Below are 20,669 nucleotides of genomic sequence, written 5' to 3' on the forward strand. Positions count from 1 at the left end.
GGGCGGACCCCGGGGCCGCCCCGCCCCGGCTGAGCGCCGCTCTTGCCGACCCATGCGCGCCGCCGCCATCGTTGTCAGCGGAAGCCCCGCCCCTTCCGGCGCCGCCCCCGCCCCGCCGCCCGTCCCCAGCCCGTCCCGGCGGTAAGATGGCGGCGGCGGCCGAGTGCGATGTGATCATGGCGGCGCCCGAGGGACCCGGCGAGCCCGAGAGCGAGGAGGAGACGCGGAGGTAGAGTGGCTGCCACGGGCCGGCCTCGCCCCGCCGGGCAGGGAGGGGGCGGCCGGTGTCCCCCGCGGCGGGCGGGGCCGGGCCGGGCCGCGGCCCGGCGGGCGGGTAAGGCTGGCAGAGCCAGGGGCAGCGGGGCTCGGGGCCTCGGTGCCGGGGAGCTGCAGGTGCTGGGCCGGCTCTTCCCGGGCGGGCAGGGCCCCTCCCGGTGCGGGGCCGGGGTGCGCGGCGGGGCGCCGGCAGGTCCTGGCCCGCGGTCGCCGGGCGGGGCGCGCTGCCGGGGGGCTTCGGCGTGGCCCCGGGCCCCCGGGGCAAAGGCCGCTCTCCGAGCCTCGCCTCGCCCCGCGGGCCGTGCCACGCCGCACAGCGTGCGGGGCTGCGCCTGCTGCGGGCGACACTTTATTTTGGGACGTCTTGGCTGCGCGTCCCGTGTGGGATCCCATGGCCTCCCTCTATACCAGGATTAGAACGTATACCCAGTGGTGGAGCCAGGCTGCCTTCAGTCAACGAGGGTTTCAGTGTCCTAGAAATAGAAATAACATCTCTCTGTCTGGAGGCTGCGCTGGCTGGTTCTGGAGAGAGCTTTCTCCCATCACTGACGACAAGGAGATAAGGATTAAACCGTGGTGTAGAAGGGGAGCTTCAGACTCGTACATCTGAGCACTCTCCGCTTCTTCACCCTACCCCGTTCCCTTGACCCGGGTACTGTTTGAAATCTACACGCAGCAGTTTTTACCCTGTCCTGCCTTGCTGTGAATAACGGGAAAACCATCGGTTGCGGGTGTGTGTTTGAGCAGAGTCCTGCTCTGAAAATCTTATCGTAATTAAAGAGCATCTTCAAATTTCAGTAACTAGTTTATTTGTAAAGTGGCCTGGTGCACCTTGCCCAGGGAACACAGACAGTGTCGTCTAAGGCTGGGGCGCTGCGGAAATCCCAACCTTTCTTTCGCATTTTCTTCTCAAGAGCAAGCGAGCTGGTTCCCCGCAGCAGCTGAGCGTTGCAGTCTCTGCAGGCAGAGAATGGGAAGGTCCGATGTCTAGGAAACTCCGCTGGTTCTGCAGCATCAAGCGCTGGCAGTTGGTTATCTCCTGGGGAACTGGGGAGGAGAGAACTATTTCTGTAGAAGGTGAGGCAATTGCTCTAGAAAATTACTCAGTGGATGGAATTAAAAGGAGGAAACAAAATGGAAAGTGGCCTCTGAGGAACAGTATTTTCAAAATAATATTGGTGGCCCGAGGTGGTTTGTGCTGCTTGTTTACTGTCAGAAAATGAAGGCTTAAGGAGCCGCGCCGGGAAGGAGCTGGCTTCCTGGTGATGTCATTCTGAGGAGTTAAATTAGCTGTTGCTGAAGAGGCACCTGAATGTTGTGCATAGAATACCAACAAATTGCATGGCCTGTAAAGTTGGGAAAGCCCTGTGTGTGGCTAAGTCATTCCTTCCCCCAGGCTAATTAAATGTGGTGTTTGAAATGTTAAAAATATCCAACAGTAAATGCCATGCTGAAGGCACAGTCATGTTCTGATAGTGACCTCTAACGTTACCCTTCCTTCCTCCTCCCCAAGTTTCATTGCAGAAGCGATGGGCGCAGGAAGCCAGTCACGAATAGGATTATCTTCCTGGGAAAGGTAGAGGAGTTCGTGGGCAGCGTTTGGTCCTTGCCCTGCTCCGAGGTGAAGGCTCAGCTGTGAAGAACAGGGGCTGTCTCGCGCGTCTGGGGTTTTTCTCGGTGTCATAAGGCCGGTGCCGTGGTTCACGGTTATTACCATGGAATGCTTTTGTAGGTGACTTCACGATGTTTCCTTCTTTGTTGTTGTTGGGATATTACTTCTTTATCTTGAGAAATGTGTGGGTAAGAGATGATTATTCTACTTCCAGTTATTCTTTCTGGTTGTGCAGAAAGTGCAGGCCTTACACTCTCAGGCCTTTCTGCCAGCTGGAGCAGATTTTCTTGGGGTTCTGTGCATTAACCTCTTCTCTACTTTGGCCCTTCCTGGCTTAATAAGTTGCTTGACTTCTGTGGCTCAGTTGATCTCATGTAAATTTGGGTGATAGTCCCCGTATTAGGGAGACTAGTTGGAGGCTTAATTAGGTGTCTAATGTTTGTAAAACATCTTGAACCCTGTAAGGGCTATGTAGGCACTCCATGTTAATGGGCATGCACAGACATACACTTGAACGTGATTTAGTACAGCCTTTATGGTGTGTCTGTGCAAGCTTCTTTAAAAACTCCAGCAGAAATAAGTGAAAACCTTTTCTGAATTGGCTAAGTCAGTGTCAAAGGTTTCCATGTTCTGTACTTCTGTTTAGGAACTACAATACAACAAGATACAGATACTTTGCTTAAGGACTCCCCTTTGTCTAAATGCGTGATTCTGTTCTCTGTGGCTTAATAAAAATTAGGAAATTAGCAAAAGTGGAGCTCTCTGTTTCAGAATGATTGTAACTAATGCACTCAAACAGCTCAAAACATGCCAAATGGCTCACTCACAGATTGTTTAAGGCACAGGAATAGTGTGGTCACAGGATAATTATTGTCTGCTGCTGCATAAATTCTGGGGGTCCTTATGGAAAAGGGTTGATGTAATTGCATTAATTTTATCTGCTGGGTAGTGGTGCTGCTCATGCCAGCTCCTGTGGGGAGCAGCTGATGAGCAGGGCTTGAGTTGTGTGGTCAGAGACTGGTCCACCCCCAAAAAGTAACTTTTTTTTTTAAAATTAATTTTAAAGGTTTCTTACCCATGGGAACAGCTTTTTCCTGGGCCCAGCTGATCTGCAAGCTTGGGGTCACTGGAGTTTTGCCAGGGAGAATTTCCTTGTCATCTTCCTGGCAGCTCTAGGTTCTGTCTGATGTGCATGCCTAAGGGTGGATCTTTCTACTCGTTCTTCAGCACTGGAGGATGTGGCAGCCTCTTAAAAAGAAGTATCTCAAATCATTCGGAAAATATAATTATGAAATGTTGCACAGACTGTTGCTTTTACGCTGCTTTTGCTGCAGGCTTCAGATGTGTTGATGCCTCGGTAGGAAATCAGAGTTAACCTTCGTACAGCCATGAACACGAAATTTGCCACCCAAAGTAAATTGTGCAGAAGTCAAGAAGGTTTCAGACCTCGCCTGCCTTTGGGTCACTAATTAGTTTGACAGATGTTACCTGGAGGTTGTCAGGTGTTGGTGAGTAGCCAGAAGCTTTCCACTGCTCTTTTGTGTGAAGCGAGCTGCATCTTGGTTAGGCTCCTGGTGAATAAATGTCGCTACTTGTCTGCTTTCACAGGGAGTGCTGGCAGGAGGGGGGTTCGGCCGGCGGTAGGGCACCGTTGGTGGGTAGGCTTCGTTACGGGATGGCCTGAAGAAGGTTCCACTATTCCTGTTCTGCTTGCAAATGGGCACTTGAGTTTCCCAGGCTGTAAATCCAGCACATTTTACTAATGTGTAATTACTTTATGATCGTAAGATAATACAGGGAGCAGCAGAAGCTGCTTGCATAGTTATTTGCTCTCCCACACATTTGAATACTTGGAATTAGGTAGTAGCTTTTTACAGTATGAAAAGACGGTCAGTACCTAGAATTCCAGACGTTTTCTTTAACACAAGGCATGCTTTTCTAGGGTGAATCATGTTGTAGATGCAGTTGGTTTACCATGTAATTCTCACAGCTGGCTGGCTTCCTTCATTTAGGCCTCTGTGGAAAAAGGCAGTTTCTAGCTGGTTCTAGACCCTTCCGTGGGTTCTCATGACAGCTGTGAAGTGACCCTGCCAGAAACGATCGTGCCATTAGTGTGAATTAGGTTAATACCGAGCTCTGGAGCGAGGTGTGTTTCGTAACCGCGCAATTAAACTTTGGGGCTCCTCTGGCTGCTTTCGCTGACAGATGCACGGAGAGGTTTGGTTCGTCTCTCTGGTTTCTTGTGGTGTTTTCTGGTTGTTGTGACTTTTGGTCTTCTGTGTTTCAGTTCATCCTCAGGTATTGGGAACGTTCTGGGTGCGTGTAGAGGATAGCGTTGGGTTTTTGCGTGCCTTCTATATGAAATGTCAGATTTGTTGCTGTTGACTGCTCTTGTGAGAGACTTGTGACAGACCTTTGCTTTTATGTTTCACTTGCAGAGTATTTAGACTGTCCATGCAGATACTTGCCTGTGCAGGCTCAATATTTCCCTGGTTTGGGGCATGCTGTGAGTAAATGTCATAATTTTCATTTCTGTATTGCAGCTAGTAGTAAACCCACTCCCTGCTCAGTGGGGGGTGCTGATGTGCAGAGAAACGCGTGGCGTGGTGTACTGTTGTGCTCTGCCTTCAGCTTGGTCTCTGCTGCAGCAGGGTCAGCGTGATGCTGCCTGGCTGCAGAGGGTGATCACAGTATACCTTAGATATGATTTTCTGTGGTTTTCTGCACCAGAGACAGAAGACACAAATGCTACTGATGGGAGATGATAGAGAGGCAGACATGTATTCCCTTCGCTCTAAATCCTCGCTCGAAGTGTAAAACCTAGCCTGGAGGAAGGGTCTCTAAAGCGTACAGGGAGGTATACCCTATCTCTGTGGCCCATGTAGTGTTTGGCTTTCTCTTCCAAGTCCTGAAAGAAGGGAGGGAGAGTATACTATGTCCAGTGGCAAATATGACAGCTAATTTTAAGCTCTAGACATCTGCCCGCTGTGAGCTGTATTGAGATCACCAAACTTATTTTACCCAAGCAGCTGAGTAACATCTGACAGCTGAGAATCTGGGCTGGACTTCAACCAAAAAAAATGCCAGATAAAAGCACTGTATCCACTTAAAAAGAAAGTCTCTGTGAGAATTGCTTAGTAAAGGCAGGTGTGTTCCTTTTGTCGGAGCATCCCAAAAAAAGATTGCTTGGCCAGGGCAGGATTTTGGAGCCTTCCTTAAATCCTACATTTTGGGGTTTTGTCGCTGTTTCGTAATGGAGGCAGGAAATAAAGTAGGAGTGAGGGTCGAGAGAGCAAGTCTGCCACCTGCTTAAACGCTGGATTTCTGTAGCTGAGTAGTGTTGCTTTGAGCACAGGTACCTGCGTGCACGGGGTCTGCCAGGACCCCTGGGTCTGGGGGGTGCTCTGCGTACAGATCCCACAAGTTTTCCACGACTTAGAAAGTGAGGTGCGTTACAAGGTAGGTCTGTGTGTCTTGTTAGGAGCTGGAATAGGAGGGGTGGAAACCACGATCGGCGCTCGAGCGGGGGCAGCATGTGGAAGCTCTGAGGAGGCAGAAGCTGTTAGGCAAACGTGGGATTGTGTCGCTGGTGCGCAGGATGGCTGCTTCTCATAGCTCTTCTGTTCTGGGAACGAGCAGGGGCTGAGCTTTCAGCAGGGCACGGGGAATAGAGGGAGCCTTGTGGTGGTTCCTTCTCCCACCAGGCAGGCAGCGAGTGCCGCGTGTGGCATCCTCTGAGGCTCTGGGTGTGCGAGGGCAGCATCAGAAGAGGTGGCTGCCGCTTGTCTTGGTGGCAGGTCCTCTAGGGTGACAGGGGCCGGAGCACTTGAAGAATTAGGGGTCCTAACAAATCTTATAAAAGAGGGGAAAAAAAATTGACTAGCTTGTAGGGAGAGAGTTAGTCCAAACAGTCCCCTCCTTGTGAGCCGTGGTACCCGCAAGCAATGAAAGACAAGCTTCTTCCCGAGATCCTTGGTGCGACTCTTCCCTGTCTTCTGTGTCCAGTGTGGAGAGGCCCTGAGAAGACACTAACCTCCCCTCACAAAGCTATCCATTCAGCCTGGATCGTATTTTTAGCAAAGCACGATTCTTCTTCAGTTTCAAAAGTAGCAAGTGGGGAATGCAGCCTACATCAGTGCGAGATGCAGAATGATCTCATTCAGGCTGCAGCATCTGTTTGGATTGAAACAATTACCAGTGATATCAGGAGATCTGCATTTTTTTCTTGTTATAGCCAGAGACCGTGGTAAACAAGGACTGTTTTCTCTGTGAGCTTTCTATATCAGTGGAGCGCAACTGGGAGAGATGCTTCTGTTCTGTGTCTAGGATCTCAGACCACAAGCCTTGCGTTTCCAGCAACTGTCTTTGCCTTCGTGCTTTGGAGGCAATTTGCTTTTTCTTTCACGATCTGGTTTTATCGTTAAGCTTTACCCATGTGAGCAATAGGAATACCAGTGTACTTCCTTTCTGCTGGTGTTATCTGGGGTGATGTGACTTGCTTATATATCAATCTGCATTAAATTAAATGCTTAAAAGGAGAATAGACCAATAAAAAGGAGTAGAAAACAGTAACTCTTGTGTTCAGGTGTTTCCTCTAGCATCTCAGAATACCAGTGCTTTGTGAAAGTTGATTTTGCTGTGTATCTGTTTTCTTTCTCTGGTTTTCCCAGCTCTTCCCAGCAGTTTGTTGGCAGACAGGGTGCTCTGGCACCTGGCCCTCTAGCTGTACCTATTAGGCAATGCTTCCTCCTAACAGGACAGGTAAAATTGCTAAAAGACCTGTGAGTCAGGGACTGGTACGCGAAGGAGGTTATGGTGGTGGCTCAGAGAGATGGGTTCTGCCGTTGATACTCTTTACCCTTTTCTTCAGACTGTACAACAGAGACCTTCTGCAAGAAGGTACTTTAATAGGATCTGTGGTTTTCTTTTCCATTTATGATTACAGAAACAAGAGAATAAAGATTTGGTTAAACTACTTACTGCCGAGGTTCCAGCAGTGCAGGATTGCTGATTGGTTTTTTCCCCACTGTATTTTGAATGTTTGATCTGTAATAGTCAAAAAAGGTGGTTGTGTTTGGACTCATTTTTAAACATGCAAAGTGTGAGCCCTGCCGCTTGTGATACAGATCTATCCCACAGGCACGTAATCGTTTCTAGATCTTGTGGCCCTAGGGAAGGAGGAGCACGGAGCGGTGCTGTACTGGCAGCTGCCTGCCCCTCAGGATCTGGCAGCGTGCTGGCTTCTGAGGAAGAGGAAGGCTGCAGATCAAGCACCTTCCTAGGGCCAGGTGGTGGGAAGGCTGGGGCGGAGGAGGTACAGCAGTTTCCCGTCTCGGGCGGGCGAGTTCATTGTTTGCTGGAGCGGGTGCAGCGGGGACGGACTGAGCCCAGGAGCCGTGACGAGACCTTTCCGAGGCAGTGGGGTGCACGTGCTAAACCGTTTCTTTGCCACCCCGTTACTTATTCATCTTATTTCAAATAAATGCAGCAGTGGTTGTGTGTTCTTTCCAGCGCTTGGCTTCAGCAGAGTTACGGCAGGGGTGCGTCTGGCCCATTACCGGAGTGTAGCCGATAGCAAAAGTTAAAAATGAAAGTGAAGAGTGCACACTTCAGCGGTGGCCCGCGGGCCCTCGGCGTGGCAGCTCCCTGTGTCTATTGTTTTGCCAGCTGGCAAAACTGCGACGGTTCAGTGAAAACAACCCTTTGCATGAGGCAGTTGTGTGGGAACGGCCAATGGCAAGCCTGAGTGAGGTTAAAAACATGTGAACTTGTTTCAACACAGTTCCCTTTGTTCTTTCTCTAGTAGGCTCGCTGAACATTGCTCTCGTTCACCGGTGGGATCCCTCCTCCCCGCTCCGGCTCCTGCGCTGCCTTTGCTGAGATGTGCCGGGGGGCTCTGGCCGCGCTCCCCCCTCGGTGAGGGTGCTGCGGCTTGAGTTAAGTCTGTCATGGGCTGGCAGCTCGGTTGTGAGGGCAGCTTCCAGCAGATAAGTGCATTTATCACATAAGGATCTGATCTCTAGGACTTCCAAAATAAAAATGTGAAGTGGTAGTCGACTCTTACCAAATCCGCTCCGCGCCCTCAGGTCTTGGATTTGGCAGCTTACTAAAATGCAGGACTAGTCGGCAGTCTTCCCTTCGGTTTTTATTTTATATACTGAAAGAGCCTTCTCACTATGGTACATTCTAACAGTGTGCCTTCTATAGCAAGAGCCCTCGCCCACTCTTTGAATGGGTTGTAGCTGCGGCTGCCAGTGAACTTCTGTCCTATTAGGTTTATTAAGAATGTGATTTGTGAAAGTCAAAAGTCTTTGCTTCCTCTGGGCAAAACCCAGTCCTGAAACATGCCCAAAGTTGCATCTAATTTTTGAGCATTTTGTAAAGATGTACAGAAATATAGAAGTGGATCGCTGGCATTATACTTTCTGCGATAGATGCACCTAAATTCTTGAAGCTAAAGATTATCTCGGTGTTTATAGTTTATAGACTGAAGACTGGCTCTGACTCAGGCCGTTGGCTCTTACAGTAATACAGGAATGCAGCTCGTCTGCCCTGAGAGCAATTGAACAGCTCGTGCTTGTTCTGGAGCTGGGTGGGGGTACTTGTATGTGAAAAGCCCTGTGACTCTTCACTCTTTATTCCTGCCTTCTCTGATTTGGCTTGCTTTTCTTTACCTTGGGTTTCCCTGTAAATAGCTTTCCTGCAGCAAGTGGCGCAGAGAGACACCTTCGCTTCTGGACCCTTCTGTAAAGAAAATGCTGAAGCCCAACATTTCAGCACAGTCTGGAACTGCCCCGTGTTTGAGCCTGCAAGTGCAACTCTGCTCTGGCAGACTCGGGGGTCACCCAGCTATTTTCGTTGCTTCGGCAAAGGCGATGTTCCCATCAGCCGGCAGTGACCCAAGAGGAGTGAGATGACCTGTAGTAATCATCCTGAACTGTACTGCTTGTGATACGGTGATTTCCCCTGTGCAGGTGATCCCTGCGGCGGGGCTGCTCTAGCAGAAGATCACTAGTTGTCGCAGGAGAGAGTAGCTGGGGCTCATAGATATGCTGGCAGGGTCCCTGGTGGGACGTGAAGGATGGAGTCTGAGCTGGTCTTTGTTCTGATGGTTAGAATTTGTCTTTGTCTGGGGCCAGAGTTCTGGTTGTGCAAGTGCTTGGGAGAGTGGACCAACAGTGTCTGTGGCTCTGGCTACAGCAGTGATGTCCCAAAAGCACGATGCAAGTCTTGACTGCTGTATCTTAGAGTGGGGTGATGCTTCTTTTGAGTCGGCCTCATAGTTTTTACATGTTAAACAGTCTAGGAGGGGAAGCAAGTGAATTAAATCACTGAATTTAATTCAGTGAAGCTGAATTAAACTTCAGCACCATGGTATGAGATCCCTCTTGGACTGCTTATCTAAGATGGTGAAGGTAGATGGGAGGAGAGGGAGGATGGTTTAATTTCCTTCAGGGGAAACTTTGCTTTCAAGAGTTTAAGGGATGCTGCTTTAAACCATATGTTGTGTGTTTATAAATGTCCTAAACTGTCTCTGCAAATGCTTGCTCTTGAGTGTGAGGACTATTTCTGGACCTGTTGCCAAGGCAGTGCCAAGCTTCTGCTTGAGGCTTGCACCCTTATTTCTCCTCAATTTAGCTGTCTTTTGAATGTAGAAATTGTTCTTGGCCCTGTTTCTTAAGCATGTGGGACGACTACTGAAAGACAGACAGCGCGCTCTCTCTTGACTTCAGTGACTGCTGAGGTTGTGCAGCACCTCACAGGAGGAGGCTGGCTCGATTAACCATGCACAGCTGAGTTTTGCTGGACTCTACAAGCTGGTGCATCTGGGGCTGAAGGGAAGATGCTCAAAGGTGGCTTTAGCCTGCTACTGCATTCCTGCAATCTTCAGCTAGGTAGTATCCCTGCATATCCCTGTTCATGGCCCTAGCGAAGTGCTGAAGAGCTGAGAGCCAGCAGGACACGAGGCATGCTCTTTTCTCATGGACAGTGTGTACAGAGGAAGTCTTGCAGCAACCAGCCGCGAGCATTTTGGAGCACTGCAGTTACACTGAGATTGCGGGGGGATCAAATGCTCGGTCGTGGTCAGAATCTGTTCTGGTGCTCAATTCCTCTTAAAATGTGGTGTTTTGCTTCCTTTCAGAGAAGCAGAATCATTCAAGGAACAAGGAAACGCATACTATGCCAAGAAAGATTACAATGAAGCATACAACTATTACACAAAAGCCATAGGTGAGAACAGTTGATGATAATGTTTGCTGAATACTATGTCTAAAAATCAAAGCTGGTTGTTGATTTAAAATACACCAGCAGGGTGTCAAACAGCACGTGCTGGATGAAAACTTTTTGCCTGCTTTAGTTACCGTGCGGAATTTCACCAGACTGATAACGCAGGTCGGTGCCAGCACGGGTGACCGCAGCAGTTCTTTGTTCCTCCTCCAGCCAAGATATTCTTAACACGAAACCAGTCCAGCTTTCCCTCTAATGCAGGGTCAGCAGTGCTGCCTCACTGAACGCCGCAAACTTTTGTTCTTAGAGTTAATTCCTGTGTATAGCGGGGGAAACAATGGCTTTATGACTTGCCATCAAAACAGCTGCTTGCCCATCATGTGTCATCTTAAGCCACTCAGGTGACATGTTATAAATTGGGAGGGAATGTGATTTGTTTTTTAGTCCAACCATGGCTTTCTAATATGTTCTGCACGTTGTATAACTGCTTGCATTACACTAACAGCGAGTGCTCCTACATCTTCTCCAGATACCTGTCCTAATAATGCCAGTTATTATGGTAACAGAGCTGCTACGCTCATGATGTTGGGGAGATTCCGAGAAGCACTGGGAGATGCTCAGCAGTCTGTCAGATTGGACGATAGCTTTGTAAGGGTACGTGGAAAACTTCATACTTCTTATTCACGTCCCAGTACCCTCGTCTCTCCCTTTTGCAGCTCTTTCAAGTCCCTTTTAACTGTCTTCTCAGGGCCATCTACGGGAAGGGAAGTGCCATCTTTCCCTAGGGAATGCCATGGCTGCCAGCCGCTGCTTTCAGCGAGTTTTAGAACTGGATCATAAGAACACCCAGGCGCAGCAAGAGGTAAGAGATTCTTAAAATTCAAATATTCCCAGTAGCTGGGGCTGTCAAAAGGATTGGATTGAACTGAACAGCCTTTCACTTCGAATATGCAAGGTGGGATCACAGTCATCGTTCGTAACGACTGTTTGCAGTCGTTTGGGGAAAAAATGAGGTGCCGTCCAAGTCTCTGTATCTGGTTGTCCGTAGACCGGCACATTGCGTGGTTACTTCTGGGTGCGATTGTCTCCTCTTAGCAGATGAGCACGGAGGCTAAGCTGGTCTTTCACCCGGCACTCCAGAGGAGGGGTGGTGAATGGTGGCAAGGGAGCACGGAGGTGGGCGATGCAGCATGGAGAAGGCTGCTGCCACTTTTGTATCTCATTCACAGGGGTCCATTTTCCTGGGCTACCAGTTAGGTCACTTGATTTCAAACCGGTTTTAATGTGCTGGCAGGAGTATTTGTGTAATTTGCATTATTGTTCCACGTTCAGCAGTAGTTCTTGCTCTGATGCTTCAGGGATTGGCAGCGTAACTGCTGCTCGGTGGTATTTCAGAGCAGTGGCTGTCCTGCAACGCTTGCTGTGTTCTCCTGTCTTTCAGCTGAAGAACGCCAGCACCGTGCTTGAGTATGAAAAAATAGCTGAAGTGGATTTTGAGAAACGGGATTTTAGGAAGGTATGATTAACTTGATTGTTTCCTGTAGCATTTCGAACAGGTGTATTTTACCTGGCCGGTTCAGCCAGGTGCACGTGTAATTTCCCTGCCTAACGTTAGCTGGGTCCTGATGGGAGGTGCTGTACAGCATACCCCTGCTGTTGAAGCAGGGCTGTCTTGTGCACTGAAATAGTTGTGAAAATGGCAGAGCTCAGCTCTCTTAGCACTGAACAAATGAGAAGTGAAGAGGGTGACTGGCTCGGGCTGAATATGCGCTATTCCTGTTTGCTTTGTAGGGTGAGTGGAACCATGAATGAGCTGTTTGATACAGATTTTGTGAGCAGCAGCGTTTGATCACGCTTTGCTCCTAAAATGCATATCCAGGATTCTTCTTTCTCAACTCTTTAATTAAAAAAAAAAAAAGGGCACTCTGCCAGTATTATAGCGAGGCTCACTGAAGGAGGAATGCACGTCTGCGTGGGGCATTCTCCGTTACTGTTTCCAAATCTTTCCTCCCAAGGGCTGTAACGGGATGCAGCTGGTACTGACCTGATATAACAAGATATGACAGTATGAAATCTGAAAGGCACCAAACGCTTCTCATGCAACTGTTTCTGTTCACTGGATGCATGTAAGGCCCAAGTTTGGCCCAGAAAGGAGATTGTCCACACTCTTAGGCTAAGCTCAAGATTTCGGAAGAGTAAATCCCAGCTTTGTGTCACCTGGTTATGAGGAGCAAGTGGGATGTATGGTCAATCTGGGTTTCATGTGTAGGAACTGGAATTGCCCTGCCTGTATTGCATGTTCTGGGCTTTCGCATCTGTCCCATCGCTTCTCCTGTCTCGCTCCGCTGGGGAGGCTTGCATGAAACGTGATCTTTGTTTCTGGAGAGCTGCTCTGGCTCCTTCCTCACCCAAAAGCCGTTGCCTTCTCAGTCTGGAGCACAGTGCTTCCCACAGCGGGCAACCGTGATGTCACGGGCTGGGGAAGCAGATGAACTTTGGTGGAACAATGACCCTGTTCTCGTGCAGATGTCCCCACCAGAGAGGCAGAGATGGAAAAGATCTATTAGATCACCCTGCCCATTGCAGCCAGACCAGTGTAAGATCAGTCCCTGCACTGTACTTTTTTTGTGTTTTGTCCAGACTGTCTCAATCTATTGAATTTCTGTCCTTCCCACATGTCTTTATAATCCAGGAAACAGGGGTGGAATTGTCTTCCTTGGCTTTTTCTTTAGGGCCTGCGATTTCAGAAGAGTTAAAGGGATGGACCTTCTACAGGTGTCCCTCGAATCTTCTGTGTAGTCCCGTGCCACAGTTATAGCAGGTTCCACAGACCTTTGTACACAAAGCCCTTTAAAGGACAAAACAACCTGCATGTGAGGAAAATTTTCTAATGGAATACGTCTCCAGCAGCAGAGGAAAGGGGTGTCTGCACGCTTACTTGCCTGTTCAAAGGCAAATGAAAAAATCTCAAGTGAGGTAAAGGCCTTTCAAACCAGGCCTTTGGCTATTTGCTTTGCTCACACTTACGTGTTTTCTCACACCAGGTTGTATTTTGCATGGACCGCGCTTTGGAGTTTGCTCCTGCTTGTCACCGATTCAAAATCCTCAAGGCTGAATGTTTAGCGTTATTGGGTCGCTACCCAGAAGCACAGTCTGTAGCAAGGTGAGCGTCTTAAGGTCCAGAGTTTGAGTAACAGCTGGTGGCGCGTCCTGGCTGCTGCCTGTTCTCCACAGCCCGGCTGAAGGAGGGAGTATAAAAAGGAAATAGTCCTTAATGCAAATTGGGATGAGGACGAGCGCATGAATTTATTCCCTTTTAATCTCACGGGGAAACTGCATTTAGACTCAGTTAATAATGAGCAGTCTTGCTTGAGCAAGTTCCCATGCCTTTTGCACGTCTGTACCACAGACTTGATAAAATAACTAAATATCTCACTGGGCAACAGTGGGTTTGGAGATCGGAGAGAAATTGGAATAGGGAAATGCTTAATTTTTTTAAATCCGTCTGTTACAGTGACATCTTACGCATGGACTCAACAAATGCAGACGCTCTGTATGTCCGTGGTCTCTGCCTTTATTATGAGGACTGTATTGAGAAGGCAGTGCAATTCTTCGTCCAAGCACTCAGAATGGCTCCTGATCACGAGAAAGCATGTCTTGCCTGCCGTGTAAGTTGTGGATGCTGGGGATGGGGCTGCAGAGTTACCGGGATTCTTTGTGGTTTTAACCAAACGCCTAACTTGGTTCTGCTGGATCAACCCCTTCTCCCTCAGAAGGGGTTCCCCAGATCTCCAGCAGCAAGTAGTGCATCCAGCCCTTCCCAAAGCCAACCACCTGCTGCTTTAGGTAAAACTGTGAGTTGCTAGAAGCTCTTTCTCGGAAGACTGTGATACTTTGAAGACTGCCTCCCTTTCATTCTTCTTTGTTCCTTGATCAGATATAGGAGCAATAAAACTGGGTCTATCACGTCTAAAAGAACTTCTGACTCTCAGATTAAATATTAGTGCCTGCAGGTTGACTGGCATTTAAACACTGTTTGTTTCATGTTGCTCCTTCCCCCTTTTCTACTCTGTTGTAGTTCTTTGACTTTTTAAATCCATTTGCTTGTGTAAGCTCTCAAAGTGAGGTCCCATTCCTATTATCTTGTTTAAATCCATAAATTTACTGTACTGCTATGTTCTTCTCTTAAACATTAGACAACCTTTGTTGCTGTGGAGAACGCCTGTAACTGGCATTGGCTGTTCCTTAGCACTTCTCTTGGGGGAAAGGCGAAATGCCTACAGCTCGTTTCAGCTGCTGTAGCGAGGCTGTGCCTTTTGTATTCTGTAATGGTGTCTGAAACCAAACCGTAACAGTTGTGTTTGAGGACCCTTGCCCAGCAAAATAAGGTGCTTGGTACCCCGGAGCCACTTACGTAGTATCCTTATCCAGGGTATATTTTCTTTCAGAATGCCAAAGCACTTAAAGCAAAGAAAGAAGACGGGAATAAAGCATTCAAAGAAGGAAACTACAAACTAGCATATGAACTATACACAGAGGCATTAGGAATAGATCCAAATAACATAAAAACAAATGCCAAACTTTACTGCAACCGAGGGACAGTCAATTCAAAGGTAAGAAACGGCCACCTGGCCGTGACCGTCTTTCATCGTGTTCCTCGCCACCTAGTTTATAAACTGCAGATCAGTTATTCTGGAAGCCATAGGCGTCTGCGGCTGCTGGATCTTTCTAGTGCTGTAGGCAGCGATTCAGGTTTTTGTACTTGCACAATGATTGGGTCTGTTCCAAACAGCCAACGAAGCTGACTCCTGGAGGAACAAAACCCAAATACTTGAGCTGCTCAGAGTGGGAGGGAGAGGAGGAACAGTTTAGCCTTATCTTGATCAACATAAAGGCATCCTTATTTGTTTCCCTCCCAGTAACGAGGAGGTAATTTTTACTTTCTTATTCTTTTTGTAGTTCATCTCTTGCTTTGTTTCTTGATCTAAAAAAAAAAATTACCTAATTTAAAAACCCTGGACACTCTTTCCAGGTTTGCTGTTGCGTTTCAGTCATGCACTATCCCGAGAGACAATCAGGCACCTGGTAGTGCTTCCAGTTTCCACCCTGCGTTTCCTCTAGGCATGTTTCCCCCTCAGCTGTCTCTGTGTGTTGATGCCTGTTCTACCAGCGTCGAGGCATTTCAACATCCCCACTTGGTCAAGAGACAGAGGCTGTTCTCAAAACCTGGGAAATAGGATGAGCTGCAGCAGTAATGGATATTTTACATGGCTGTTTGTGTCTGAAAACAAACAATGCTTTAATTTAAAAAAAGGTATTTTAAATATTTTTAACTATATTTTCCTGTCTGGGAATTAGTTTGGACAGGGATTAACCTGCTTTTCAGATCATTCTCAGGAAGACCCTTGTTTCCAAGTGCATTTCTTAGAGAAGCACCACGTAGTTCTACTGTTTCACTGGACAAGCCTCTAATTTTTCCCGAGGGAACAAAGCTCTGTGTTTTTGGGGGGACTGGAAAAAGTTTCCTAGATGCAGACACGTAAAACAGCGAGATTTTCCAAGATTCCTTACACCTTTCAGTTGCCTGAAATCATAACCCTTCTTAGCGGATTGGGATTCACTTAACCTTCTGTCTGACGTTGTAGCTTAGGAAACTTGAAGAAGCAATAGATGACTGCACGAATGCAGTAAAACTGGATGACACGTATATCAAAGCATACTTGAGGAGAGCGCAGTGGTAAGTAGACCTTTATCATGGCCACACTGAGCAGGTTTGTGCATACGAACCTCCTCCCTACAAGCACCGAGTGACAGGAATGTCAAATCTGAAGCTAAAGTTCAATAAAAGGGTCTGTCTTAAGGGGCCCCGAATTTGTTCCTCTTCCTTATGCTGATGAGGAGGCAGGGGAAGCTCTGTGTAGTCTGTCCCACCTGCACGGATCTGGGATTGCCTGTCGATTGCTGTATTTAGGCAGGATTTGTTCTAAAGCTTGACTTACTATGTTTATAGACTAACGTAAGACACTCTGTCCCAGGGGGCCTCTCTCTTAAGCTTTATCAGAAGGGCTGCTGCGGGTGAGATCTTACCCTGGCAGAGCTGTTCACGCTGTTCACCCTTCCAGCAAACCAGATTTGGAAATGGGGTGCCCTGCTTCCCATAAAGGAGAAATCAGCTGAGACCGTACCTATCTCAGGCACAGATAATACCGCAGTGTAGCGCAGCGAGGCTGAGCGAGTTGGGCAAAGGGTGTTCGAGTCTGTCTGTCTCCTTTGTGACTTGGCACCATCCAGGAAAGTAGTCGAAGCTCTCTTCTGACTACGGATTTATTTGCTGCTTTCCTCAATACTGCTTATTCGTCAGTTTATGGCAAAGCTGCCTGGCTTGTAGACGAACCAAAACTGTTACTGCAGCCTTCCTGTTGGGCATTCATTTTAATTTACAAGCTTCAGTCGTCTTCTCAAGCTCCATCTCAGTAATTGCTGAATTACAGTAAGTGGTTAATGAGTCAGGCTGAAATGCCAGTAGACGGGCACACGTCCCTCTGTCTGAGGTGCCGAGATGGTCGCTTCTACCCGGCGTTGCTAGTGCATGACTCTGCACCGGCTTCCTTGAAACCTTGCTGGCTGGTGTTAGTTCCTGCGGCTGGATAAAGTAATTGTCAGATTGTTAAAGTAGAGCTTGTGCTGCCAGATGAGACTGCAGCCTCCACTTGGAGCCCGAAGTACAGCTTCCCGTGCCAGGATTTCCCACAAATAGCAGGTGTCCGGGCTTCCAGTCAGCCTAGCAGTGGCCCTTTGTGGGTTCCTCCGATGGCTGCCCTTTCTGCAGCCCAGTGCACATCTTTTCCTTAATTCATATCCACCCAGAAAGCTTCTCCCTGAACACCCTTTTGAGATTTCCTGTGAAGTACACCTTGGCCACCGGTGTTTCTTTCCACAGTTACATGGACACAGAGCAGTATGAAGATGCTGTAAGAGACTATGAAAAGGTTTATCAGACAGAAAAAACAAAAGGTGAGCATACTGACATTCTTCTTGTGTGCCTAAGTTTCCCTTAACTGGCAGGTTTTTTGTCATTGCGTTTGTTTGCCTTTCCCCCCCCACAATACGCTCTGATTTGCAAGGTTTCCAGTATCATCCTGCTGGGGGAAAAAGTCCTGAGCAGCACTCTGAAACGCCTGCCTCAGTCTGGTTTCTCTTCCAGCATTGAAAGCCGAGAAGAGAATTTAGCTTGTAGCTGAAGCAGTGCGCTGGATTCAGAACACCTGGTTGTGGTTCTCGTTCTTAACTGTCATCTTGCTTTTTTAGTAGCCTGAAATGAAACGGACAGAGTAACCTTAGTCCTTGTGGTTCAGTGTCTAACAAATACTAGTTTAAAAGCACCGAGACATTTACCTACATTTGGAAGCAGCCTTAAGCGGACAGCGAGCCTTTAATTAGCGACCTGCCTGTAAATCCAAGTGGATTGGTTACTTGTGGCACTTGAATCCTTCAGCCCAGGTCATCTCAACGTGTTGAGCTTCAGCCGCTTTTGAAGCAGGAGGCTGTGCCTGAGGCTAAAAACCGCTTTCCTTTGGCATTGTGCTTCTTCCCAGAACACAAGCAACTTCTAAAGAACGCGCAGGTGGAATTGAAAAAGAGCAAACGGAAAGACTACTATAAAATCCTTGGGGTTGACAAAAACGCCTCTGAAGATGAGATCAAGAAGGCTTACAGGAAAAGAGCACTAATGCATCATCCAGGTACCCACAAACAGCCCGTTATTAGAGCGTGTGTTGTTGCTTGGATCCCCTTGCTCCATGCATGCGCCCTGCACAGCCGTCACTCAGAGGCAGGAATAAATGTGAGGGGGGAGTTTCTGGGCAAATAGCAGTTCTGACCCCACAAACCGAAATCTGTGGCAGCAGCTGGGAATGTGTAGCATTTCCTGTTTACGCTAAAAACTACTTTCCTGCCTGTTTTTGTATCCCAAGACCGACACAGTGGGGCAAGCGCGGAAGTACAGAAGGAAGAGGAGAAGAAGTTTAAGGAGGTTGGTGAAGCCTTTACCATCCTGTCAGATCCCAAGAAGAAGGCCCGCTATGACAGCGGGCAGGATCTAGAAGAGGATGGACTGAACATGGGAGGCAAGTGCTCCTACGATATTCTACCATGGCAGCCTTTAAGAAGGTTAGACCGTTTAGAGTCTGCCTTCTCCTCTAAAGCAAACCTCCCGTTTGGAATACTCCTATGAAGTGAGTTGGTTTGGCCTCTGAAAGCCTTTGAACGGCAGATCCGCACTGCATGTTTCAAGTTGCAAACTGCCTAGGTTATATGGTGGGTGTTACCCTTGATTGATCCGGTGGGTAGCAGCTGTCATGAGGCAGAAGTCTTTCATAGGACACGTAAAATCAAGTGGTAGAAAGATTGTGTGTCCCTAAACACTGCTTATCCAAAATCCCTAGGTTGCCCCTGTGACTGAAACGGTCCCCGACAGCTTTTGCTTTTACCGGTTTTCTGCTACTGCGGTGACCCTGTGCTCTGCGGCTGCACAGCAGTGCTCAAAGCAAGCTGTTTACAGCCCTTTGTCAGTTCATAAAGTGCTTTATGGGCCCCCAGTTAAGTGACAATTTCTAAATTGTGAAAGCTAACTGGCTGTTTCACCTCAGCTCACAATGTCCTTTTCTTCCCTGTAGACTTTGATGCAAATAATATCTTCAAGGCCTTCTTTGGTGGGCCGGGCGGCTTCAGTTTTGAAGGTAGGTGGGAGTGTTCTCCTGTCAGCTTTGGAAACATAACTATGCAGACGACTTGCCAGGGCAGCTGAGTTTCCCAGAGCGGATGTGCTGGTCGAGGAGAGCGTTTGACTTTCCCAAAGGAAAAAGTACCTAAGCTCTTGGAAAGCTCTGTCTGCACAGCATCCCAGCCGATGGCCGGTTCTGGTGCTTTTGTGTTCAGAAGCAACAAAACCCAGGGGTTCCCTTCTCAAGAACTGTGTGTAGGCTTTGCCATCGAAGTGGTGCTTTGCTGCTTCGAAGTAGCTGACCATAACTTGGGTACAGCTGCCGGCGCTAAAGCAACAGGAGGCAACTCTTGCCCAGAAGTCCTGTGCGTGCGTATCGCACGTACCACCTCCTCCGGTTCCGTCACGCTGTGAAGCCCCCCGAGGGGCTCTGCCTGCCAACGTTTTGAGGCGACTGGCGCGATGAAGGAGCTGTTCCTCCGTGTCCCTTCGACCCTCGCGCGTGGGCAGGCTTTGTTCGCACACCTTGGCGTGGGATGGCTTTCCACAGGGCTGAGCGAGCTCACAGCACTTGGCTCGCATCAGTACCCCCCTTAGGGGGAAGCGTGAGTTCCTTAAGGGCCTTTAAGTGCATTTCGAGGAGTCTTTGTGTACGGTTTGCCTTCCTCCCTGTAAATCTGCCTCCTTTACCCATAGTCCCAGTAATCACTGGAAATTGGCTGCTGGAAACGCACAGCAAAGATCTCGTCTCTCCTGCCTGTTCGAATGGTTTTGTTTGAATTAAGTACTGGCTTGGCATCAGGCTACTCAGGGCCGTAGTTAACTGTATTGTCTTTGAGTTCTGAAAGTGCTAATATCTGTCATTTTCTTTTTCAGCTTCTGGGCCTGGAAATTTCTTTTTCCAGTTTGGCTAAAAAAAAACAAAACCAAACCCCACACATACCTGATCTGCTTATTTTAACCTTGAATACGGACATACTTAGACTCCTTCCTTCATCATGTCTCATTGTACTTAGAGCAGTTTCATTTTCTCAGTTGGAGACCTCTGTTTTGTGTGCTTTTGTGTGTGAAGAGGAAACCAGCTCGGGGAGGGGAAGACTTGTGAATTTTGTTTTACTGTTAACTTTATTAAAAAAGAAAAAAAATAAAGCTTTGAATCTTTTGGTCCCTCCATGCTGGCCCGTACTTTCAGACTGTTCCTGCTCCTCCGCAGAGAGGATTTCCCTGAAGTCCTCCTGGAATCTCAGCTTGTAAGAGGGTGAAGTAATCTCTGACTTTGTTCTGGTTGGCTCCGAAGTGCAGGATGGCAGCATGTCTAGGGTTTGTAGTAACTTGTAAGTTATCTTAATCTGCTGAAAATATTGCCAAGATTCGATCAAGTTCCGTACAATTGTGGTTTACCTGCCAGCTGTCTTTTCTTTTTCCCTCTCGTTGTTTGTTTTTTGCCGTGGTTCTCCCAGAGCAGCACAACTGGGCATTAACTGAAATGGCGACGTGTGAGCTTAACGGTTTTGTGTCGGAGAAATGCTTCGTTGGGTTTAAAAGAGCAGCTTATGTGAGAATTCCCTGCGATGCGGCTAGAATGAAGGGCGTTGTGTTTCCACTCCTAGAATCGCCCTGTTTAAGGGAATATTGAATTTGCTCTGGGCTGAACTCCTTCACCGTACTTTTTTTTTTTTTTTAAATTGATCCACTTGAACATTTAATATTTGTGCTAAAACTTGATTTTGTTGAGCTTGATGTTTGATTTCGTGTTGCTGATCGATAACGCGGACGAGCTCTTTTCTAGCTCTGAAGAAATGCAAAGTAATATTCAGGTTAATGATTGCA

General features: G+C 48.1%; 1 protein-coding gene across 1 annotated transcript; it reads left to right on the plus strand.

The window, feature by feature from the left end:
* Positions 1–86: 86 nt before the first annotated feature.
* Positions 87–20,010, plus strand: DNAJC7 (DnaJ heat shock protein family (Hsp40) member C7). The gene is made up of 14 exons (XM_064473070.1): positions 87–229; positions 10,032–10,120; positions 10,647–10,771; positions 10,866–10,979; positions 11,559–11,633; positions 13,162–13,280; positions 13,632–13,785; positions 14,566–14,730; positions 15,763–15,854; positions 17,058–17,131; positions 17,713–17,859; positions 18,091–18,243; positions 18,793–18,855; positions 19,716–20,010. The coding sequence occupies exons 1-14, from the start codon at positions 147–149 to the stop codon at positions 19,751–19,753; spliced, it is 1,491 nt and encodes a 496-aa protein (XP_064329140.1). The 5' UTR covers positions 87–146; the 3' UTR covers positions 19,754–20,010.
* Positions 20,011–20,669: the final 659 nt, after the last annotated feature.

Source organism: Phalacrocorax carbo, chromosome 25, assembly GCF_963921805.1.
Source record: "Phalacrocorax carbo chromosome 25, bPhaCar2.1, whole genome shotgun sequence".
NCBI classification, from domain to species: domain Eukaryota; kingdom Metazoa; phylum Chordata; class Aves; order Suliformes; family Phalacrocoracidae; genus Phalacrocorax; species Phalacrocorax carbo.

Excerpts from the sequence above, each read along its gene's own strand:
- DNAJC7 (XM_064473070.1), top strand. The coding sequence starts at position 147 with ATGGCGGCGGCGGCCGAGTGCGATGTGATCATGGCGGCGCCCGAGGGA. Across the intron at positions 10,980-11,558 it reads ACACCCAGGCGCAGCAAGAG|CTGAAGAACGCCAGCACCGT; the intron begins GTAAGAGATTCT and ends CCTGTCTTTCAG. Across the intron at positions 14,731-15,762 it reads GAGGGACAGTCAATTCAAAG|CTTAGGAAACTTGAAGAAGC; the intron begins GTAAGAAACGGC and ends CTGACGTTGTAG.